Here is a 9,686-nt window from a genome sequence, read left to right on the forward strand (position 1 = left end):
TTTGACAAATAATCATCAAAAATGTTTTAACTCTCAGACTTTAATTTTATAATTTGTAATGTGCATTACACGATTCTTTAAACTTCTAGTATATTAGTATAAGAATGTGTGAATACGTTTGTAACATGAGTGAGTTGATCGTGGCGGCACGGCGGAGTGGCTATCGCATCAGACTAGTAATCTAAGGATTGCTGGCCGCATGGGTTCGGACCCAGTCAGGGGCAAGTCGTTGTTTCCTTGAGCAATAAACTTTTACATTCATTGCTTAGTACTTGTTGGTTCCAGGAAGGGATTCGAGAGTGTTTCAATAAGGTTAAAGGGTCGAGCACGGTCGAACTGAAATAAATTTGTATAAACTAACATGAACAGTGCAATTACCTTTAAAAAAATAATTGCACCAAAGTGATACTGCCAGTGACTTAACAAACTAAATATCTATGCAATATTGCAACAAAAATTTAATGTAATACATCACTTATTTCAAAGAATTTGGAACTATGGGAGTACTCATTGCTTTGTTAGCAAAGTCAGACGTAATTAGCATAAAAGTTTCATCCGTGAAATAAACATTAGAAAACTTGAAAAACATACGTAATATATACCGCACAGAGCAGTTATAATGTTAAATATAAGAGTCGATACCAGTGTCACGATCATATATGAAAAATGCATCAACCATCAGGTGTTACCAAAGAATAAGCACTGATGCAAATTAATTACACATGTTACGAGGGTTATCAAACAATTACGTCAATGGAAACATGCCGTGGTAAGCTGTAAAAAAGACAGAAATCGACCAAACTCTTGATGTGTTGTTTAATCAGATGTTTCTAACATGATACAATACATTGGCTAGCTAAACACTAATGAGAGGGTTTTGTCCAATAAAAAATCATATATCAAGATCACAGACGTGCTTTCAGCCGCATGTAACACGTTGATAAAAACAAGAAACGAGATGCAATGGTTGTTTATTGCCTTACAGAACGAACGGATGTTGTTAGAAGCAGTCCTTAATATTCATTTTCATTCATGTCCAACTTCTTATCACTTAGACTATATCCTATTACAAATACCAAAAGATTTGTGGATTGGCATAAAATTAATTCATTTTTAATTATCAAGATAAAATATTTCTTATAAGTGTAAAATATCCTTCTGGCGTAGTGGTTTCGTGCAAAAAAAGTTATTTGCTTTTAATTTAGATTATGTTACATATCAAAGACACAGAGCATAACACTTTTAATGATTTTAATACAAAATTATAAACTGAGAATGACCAGTTAATGACATAGTTAATTTAATCTTACATTTGATGTTTTAAATCAGTCATTTGGACTTTGATAATAACTGTGTCATTATTTCTTTCGGATAATTACAGAGCCTTAAGAAAAGTTATTTTCTTGTTTGTTCCCGCAACTGCAACTGCATTATGTTTTTAAGGAAAATAAACATTTCAGGCTGTGCTTAATAATTAACTGGTCAAAACAAATAAAAAGGCACAGTCTAACATTGTTATAGACATGATTTTTCTTGCGTCAATTTGAATACATTTGCAAGTAAACTCAATTATCTCATATTGAACCACGTGTCCACATTTAGTTTTACCAAGCACAAATCTTTCTCTAGAAATTGAATATTTTGGGGGCATTTTTTGTTTAATAGTAACACATCACACTAACCCTATCTCTTGAATGACAGAGACCATATCTATATCATAGCAATCGATTCTTACTACCTCAAGAATTTCAATCATTAAGATAAAATTTAATTCTTATATTTCAATATTGCAATAACTGCTTACGTATATACTCTACTTTTTTTGAAAATTGAACAATTACTTGCTTTCTTATGTACTTGATGTTAATTGTACAGCTCTGTCAAAACTGTCTTTCTGTCTTTCTTCTAAGACCTTGAAAAGTGTCCGCTGTCCCAAATAAAGTCTTTATCACGCTGACTGGCTTTCTTCATATTATTGACTTCATAATTTTCCGCAAATTACTGTTATTCTACCGTCATCATAGTATACTTCGTGAATACACCCATCAGAGCGCGAGAAACCTGATACTCCCGACTGCCCATTTGCGGGTGAATCTTTCCTTCGTTATGATTGGCTGTTTAACGGGTAACTGACTGAGTAACGAGCAAATATTGAAGGGCCATTAACGAACGCAAATAAAGGTAAAGAAGTAAATAAAAGAAAAAGGTGGTGATAATTGAAAGGTAGTGAATGGTGGGAGGCGTCTGTTTATATCCTGTGTGTAAATAACAGTTTAATATGCGATTCTCAAGCATATATTTTATCATTTCGTCCTGATGCGTTATCAAAGAAGTGTAGTTGTCATAATTTCTTGTTAAGTTAAGTGGCAAGAAATTTAAACTTTGTTTCATTTTAAGCAATTTATTGCAAAGTTCAAATGCGTTGACGCTTAGAAGTTACAAACATTGATGATATATAAGTTGTAAATTGTTGTGTGATTTGTGTGTTACAATTTCTAGAAGACTTTGAAGCATCATGTCATCTTCATCTGATGAGGAAAGAGGACAAAACGAGAACTCATCAGAAGCAAGTGGTGGAGACGGAGTTTTCATGAGGTCCGCTTCAGATAGATACCCCCGAACACCAAAATGTGCCCGCTGCCGAAATCATGGAGTTGTATCAGCTTTGAAAGGACATAAACGCTACTGCCGTTGGCGAGACTGTATGTGTGCCAAATGCACATTAATTGCAGAGAGACAACGGGTGATGGCAGCACAAGTTGCGTTAAGGAGACAGCAAGCACAGGAAGAGAATGAAGCAAGGGACATGGGCGTTCTGTATGGACCCTCCGGACTTCTACAGATTAATCCAGAGTGTTCAGCTTTGTTCCCAGATGCATCAAAGGCCTTGGATGCTACAAAACCCAGAAATGACGCCGATGTAACAACCGAGAAACCTACAGAAGATATGCCAGGTATGTTATGTCTCATTCTAAACAACAAAACAACGAAGTTACTGGTTTATTTTCCTTTTTTGTTTTACTTTTCTTTTTAATAAAAACGTATGTTCTACGACTTTTTTCATTCTGTGCAAGGTATTGCCAGATGGCCAAATTAAATTTACAGTATATGATATAACTGATTAAAAATTCAATTCTTTAGAAGGTTTTAGACATTGTATTCATCTTTGAATTTTATAATAATGACCATGTGTTCGTTTACAAAAAGGTGCTTTTGGTTTTTAATATCTAATACAACTTAACGGTTTAGATACATGTAAAACTAACGAGCCTGTTTAACATAAGATGAATATATTCATCGCATCTAATTAGCATTGTAAGCATTGATGCCACTATTTTTTATATTTATATATTTCGTTTTGCTTTATGAATGTTCATAAATTTAACACTAGGTTTGATTTTTCTGATTTTTTTGTGTCTGTGTGTTATGAAAGAAGTAAAATAAATATTTTAAAGTGCAGTGAAAATAGTTTAAGTATTTAAAAACAATTGTAAAAACGTATGTGATGTTTTAAATGTTGTGTATTTGACCTTTGTTCTCTTCTTTCTTTTTTTAATGCTTATTTATCTTTTAAATCGTTTTAGGATAATTTCTTCTACTGTTTTAACAGCATTTAGAAAGTTAAATAACTGAGATATTTACATTGTGTTGTAAGCTAATTCTAAACTTTTATTTATTTAATATAGATTTAATTTTGTGTTTTTATTTTGGTCCGCATATTTCCTGACCGTGGTAATAAATTTGGTAATGTGTAAATTTTAGAAATAAAATAATAAATTATCACATTCTATCAGCGTTAAAACGTATTGATAGTAAACAACCTGATAGGACAATTATAAGCTTTATAGCTTTCTGTCCAATCCCAAAATTTACTTTGTAAATATTGTTCACTTGTAATAAAAACGTTTAAACCAACAACCTGGTTATGCTACAAAATATCAAAATAATTTACATAAAAAAGTCAAATGATCATTTTTTTTCTTAATCGACCCAGCAAAGATGTGGGTTGTATTTCTTTCAAAGTATATCAGATACATTCATACAGCGACAAAAAAACATTTAAGCTGTAAGATGAGACGGGTGGAAAATAGTAAAATGGTTGAGGATGACTTACTGTGATTAAAAGAGCTAAGTGTGTTAAAAGATGGGGTTGATAACGTTGAAAAGTTAATTGATACAAATGTCAAACTAAATACTACTGGCGACACATAACGACAAAACATAACGGTCCATGATTACACGAAAGAAAAAAAAAGAAAATAAGTTTGGGTTTTCATCTGTGCTGTTTTAAAAATTATATACGTTTATCTCTAAAATAATATTCATATTGCAAATACTTTTTGGGGATGTTTTGGGATTTTTTGTTTTTACTTTCATAGCAACCTTTTGCAGATAAGACTATAGGTTTCTAATAGTATTGTCAAATAAGCCTTGATATATTATCAGATTGTATAAATGTTCATAAATCATGCCTCGATTTATCATCTTAGATATAATTGTATTAAATATTGAATCTTATTTATCAACATATCAAAAATTTACAGAAAATATTGTTACTAGGGGAACAAATTTAATTGAAAATAGAAAGAAAAAAATAATTATCCTTGAACCTTTCAGCAACACTTTCTTTCCAAAGCCCTTGACAAATTTACTACACACATGAAAAAATATCATTGTTATGAATTATCACTTTGATAAAAATCATAATACATTTCTTATTCTTAATGTATTTCGTTCAATAAACAGTAATATTTTGTTGCAAGGTGAAAAATAACAGATGACTGTGATGTTTTATATATTATGTTATAAATTAAAAAAAAACTTCTTAATTAAAACATTAAAATGTTGTAAATTATTTCATGTTACAAAATTTATAAATTATTAATTGATTCATTTGATGCTAATTTAAACAGATGCCATTAGATAGTCATTAATTTACGTGAGAAACAATTATATGATATGATATATAAAGAGGTATTTCTTTTTCCTGAAATAAGGAACCGCTTATACACCAATCTTTATCACCTTTTGTTGGCTGATTCTTTCATTAATATCTGTTATATCTGAGTTATAATTTTGTTTCTGCTGACAGTTGACGTTGGTTTATGATTTGTAAGTTTTTTTATCTAATAAGTTACCTCAAAACGAATTAACTTAGTTTTGTTGACATGACTTACATTGTCTAATTTCAGCTGCCAAGCGACAAAAACTTGAAAACCGAAGAGAGGAAAGCGGCAGGCTGTCGGCGTCTTCCGAAGATTCTAGATCGGTTTCGCCGTCGTATTCAGACGACAAACGCTGCCATGACAATGCACGTGCGTCTCCTATTCAACATTCACCGTCTGCGTATGATGACATTGCAACATTTTATGAACGGAATGGTAGACTTTCTGAAAATTGGGTTCTAAATTTAGCACAAAATTCTTCAAAGAAGCAACAGCACCCGATAGACATGTTATGCCGAATTTTCCCACACAAGAAAAGAAATGTATTAGAACTAATTTTGCAAGGATGTGGTGGTGACACAGTGCAAGCTATAGAACAAATTCTGACCACCCAGAGGGAAGAAGAAAAGAATACAACAGGGCTGTTATACCCGTCCAACCCTGCTTATCCGTCTTTATCATCGCCGTTACAGAATTCTGTTTTCAAATCTGCATTTTCTCCAATTTCAACACTTAGTGCAGCAAACACTCTAAATTCTATGCGATATGCATGGGGAGGGGCAGCTGGACGTGGTCTTGCAATGACAATGCCTTATTCACATTTAATTCCGGGACTTTCAATGGCACCTTCATTCGGTTATGGTGCAATGGGACCATCTGGAGATAAACTTTCTCCCTACAGCATGTACCCGTTTTGGACAGCCAAGCCCTTTGCTACCAAAGACGTGGAAAAAACATCTGGTTGTGTAAGTGACTAAAATGAAAACGATTTAAAGTATAAACATAAAATAACAGAGAAAGTAGTGTTCATTTAAAAGAAAATAGTTTATAAACAATTGTAATGCAATTTAAAAAGAAAACTGTCTTTGTACCGTCGTAAATTGCTTTATGAACAGTAATACCTTTGCCATTTAACAATAAAAAACATTGGTGACTGTATAGATAGAGTAATGACCAGTTATTTTTATTTAGCAATAATTTTGAGGCTTTTAATCTTATTTTATTGTTTAATTATGTATAAATAACATTTTTAAACACTGACATTTGAGAAAGAACGATGATTTTGGTCATATGCGAGAATATTTGTGTATAAATAAGAAGTTATGAATGGTGCCAGATATGATGTTTTAAATTGGTTAAAGAATATATATATATATATGTGTGTGTGTATTGAATGTGTGACTATTTAATTATTTAATTTGTTTGTTGAATTATTTTATTTAAGTATTACTGTATGTAACACAGCATTTACTATTTTCACGAATAAAAAACAGTAATTTGTCTAAAGTTGATATTGAAGTGTTCTCATTTCAATCTTTATGCTCAACCTGTTAGAGAGGAGCACAATGCCTATTAACCCTCAATATTTTAAATGGACTTGTCCCAATTCCACTTTGGGACTCTCCATTATCAATTTTAGGGAGATCAATTTGAATATTTATAGTTTGTCAGCCAACAGTATAGAGCCTGGTCAGACTGCACGGACGTGCAGGCTGGCCTGGCTCTATACTGGTGGCAAAGGCTTAACTCTTTCGGTTCCAGCACTTAAAGGGTTAATCAGTTGACTCTTGTCCATTGAATTGATTATAAAAGGGTTAATTCCGTTAAAATTCTTCCGTTGAGTCAGTTAATTGTCTTAGCTATTACTTTTATTGTAAAATATCAAGAAGTGTGTGTAAAATCTATATCGATAACTTAAGTAAATAAATCACAAATATTTCAAACGGATTGTATGATTGTAACATTTGCAGATTAATTAAAATACTGTATAGAAATAATTTCATATAGAATCTATATGTATAGAATATTAATTTTTTTTCAGCAAAATAATATGATTTTTTCGAAACAAATGCGATAGGAAAAATGAATTTGATATGAAATCAATTTAACGAGTTGAATGTTCTATAAAACAACTGAATCAAAGTACAAACAGAAATGGCGGCTATGTCACCACAATCATGACTTGCATAGATAATGCAAACAAATAACTTTAGTCTTAATCCATGGGTAAAATCAATCAATTTGAAATATAAAAAATAGTTATAAAAACTCAATTTAAATATTAAATTATTGTTGTTGCAGTAGTTGGTAATTATTTCTGTTCATCAGCAGTTTTGATAAAACAGAATAAATGAGCCGTGTCATGACAAAACCAACATAATGGGTTTGCGACCAGCATGGATCCAGACCAGCCTGCGCATCCTCGCAGTCTGATCAGGATCCATGCTATTCGCTTACAAACTCTATAACCAGTATAGAAACCGATAGCGAACAGCATGGATCCTGATCAGACTGCGCGGATGCGCAGGCTGGTCTGGATCCATGCTGGTCGCAAACCCATTATGTTGGTTTTGTCGTGACGCGGCTCAAATGATACAGATCCTACAGTTATTAGCTGTTTAAATTTACTACCACGCTAAATACATCAATGGACATGTCCATCTTTCAATATGTACTAAATCCTTCAACTTTTTAGGAAAAACTTTCAAAATAAGTACTGACAAAATAGCGAACAATGAAGATAATGATCAGAAGCACGGACGGGTTGATGATCTGTGTGTGCACTATCTGCATTGTTACGTCACTGTTGTCGTCAGTTGGCACAGCGTGAATATAATTAAATGTTTCTTTTTGTTTTATAATTATAGTTGCTTAAATAGAATTATTCTAATGAAAATGACTTCAAAGCTTACGATACTATTTGTTTCAATAACATAAACCGTGTATATAATAGATTTAGTACATAAATGAATAAATCAAAAATGAAAGAGGCCACGCCTTAATATTTTAAATTGCTTAATTCAATAGCTAGGTTTAAAGGATAGTTTGCCATTGAGGATTTAATGATCGACACTGTGACTGACGGATCATCCTCATCATCATCATCATCATCATCATTATTATTATTATAATTATTATTATTATTATTATTATTATTATTATTATTATTATTATTATTATTATTAAACTTATGAATGCGTCCGTTTTAAATCTACAGTCGGTGCGCGGTAATGTTGGTGTTACTCTTAAAGGACTTCCATCCATAAATAAGTCATTTTCACTTTAGTAACAACAGGCAGCTTGAAAGTTTCAAGGTTACTATTCAGTGTGATACATTGACAATATCATCAAATGGGATAGGTTCTTGATGACGTCATCATAAACCCCGGTCCATGGACACTGACTTGATATAATTAATGCAGACATTAGGTCAAAAGCTTCAATTTTTATTAAAGTGCACAATTATATATTATATATCGTATATATTAAGTAAATATCATTTTGAGCATATAAAACAGCCATAAAATAATTATGAATTGCCTATGATTAAAGTTCGTGCTTACAAAAAGAGGTATTTAAAGTAATGTTAATGATTATACATGTGTAGAGATAGATATATGTAAATGTTACGATACAAAAATAATATTCTTTCAAGTCTTTACATATTACCTCTAACTACCTAATGCGTACATTGAACCACCGTGGTAATCAAAGACTGAAGAAAAAATATTATATATACAATCTTTAGTTATTAAATCATTTGTCGGACACAACTTAGATAAGATAAGAATTATGAAAATTTATCATTGAATAAGCCATACTTCCGATTCCGTACCGCCTCATATCTATATAGAGTTTTAAACCCATTAAGTAAATTAGCTATTTAATAGGTTAAAATAAACTCTAAAATGCCCTGTCAAATGACATGACATAATTTTGAACAACCGTAAAAAAAATACCTGAATGTTACGAGTAACTTAATTTGAGAAATCGTTTATTTTTTATTTTTTTTTTTTTTTTTTTTTTTTTTGTGAAAAGTAAGTATGTGAAAATTACGTTATACATTAATGTCACACAGCAATGAAATGTAAAAATTAACTAAGAGAATCAATTAAAACTAATTACTAAACGCAAAGCTTTTGGTCTTCAGTCATATAATCCGAAAAATCGGTAAGTTTTGTACATACAAAAATGTTACAGTTACATAATAATAATAATAATAATAATAATAATAATAATAATAATAATAATAATAATTACACTTGTAATGAACATTATATGTTCAAATTTTCATAGAAATATTGACAAAATATTCAAGCGTCCGGAACTACTCCTTTGGTTCCTAAATTAGTACTTTGTAGTTCATAAATGAATTTGACTATAGAGACGACTTATCAGTGCTCTTTAATTTTGCATATTTTCCATGTTTAAAAACGAACGTGCAAAATGCACGTCTTAACACGAAACTATGTAGGAGTGGACAGCGCAGCTTTTAGTTAAGTTCCTCCTTCCCTTATATTAGATTCATAAAGATATTTCATAGATTTTGTCTCCGTTTTTATACAATATTATTTTTTTGACAATGTGAAAGATCTACCGGCTCATTAATAGATTGAAAACGATATACCATGTTATTTAACACTATTAATTACCGTTCTATTTAGAACGGGATTGGTACAGCATTTAGCATAGAATGGGCGTAACAAATGCCTAGTCGAATCAAGCGTCTGGGAATAATAA

General features: G+C 31.4%; 1 protein-coding gene across 1 annotated transcript; it reads left to right on the top strand.

The window, feature by feature from the left end:
* Positions 1–2,289: 2,289 nt before the first annotated feature.
* On the top strand, positions 2,290–6,457 carry LOC132735710 (doublesex- and mab-3-related transcription factor A2-like). Its single transcript, XM_060722691.1, has 2 exons — positions 2,290–2,954; positions 5,193–6,457. The coding sequence occupies exons 1-2, from the start codon at positions 2,516–2,518 to the stop codon at positions 5,921–5,923; spliced, it is 1,170 nt and encodes a 389-aa protein (XP_060578674.1). The 5' UTR covers positions 2,290–2,515; the 3' UTR covers positions 5,924–6,457.
* The last annotated feature ends 3,229 nt before the right edge of the window (positions 6,458–9,686 follow it).

Source organism: Ruditapes philippinarum, unplaced genomic scaffold (genome assembly GCF_026571515.1).
Source record: "Ruditapes philippinarum isolate M1 unplaced genomic scaffold, ASM2657151v2 ctg2228_1_1_1_1, whole genome shotgun sequence".
NCBI classification, from domain to species: domain Eukaryota; kingdom Metazoa; phylum Mollusca; class Bivalvia; order Venerida; family Veneridae; genus Ruditapes; species Ruditapes philippinarum.

Coding starts and splice junctions, on each gene's coding strand:
- LOC132735710 (XM_060722691.1), top strand. CDS start 2,516: ATGTCATCTTCATCTGATGAGGAAAGAGGACAAAACGAGAACTCATCA. Junction 2,955..5,192: donor ACCTACAGAAGATATGCCAG/GTATGTTATGTC, acceptor GTCTAATTTCAG/CTGCCAAGCGACAAAAACTT.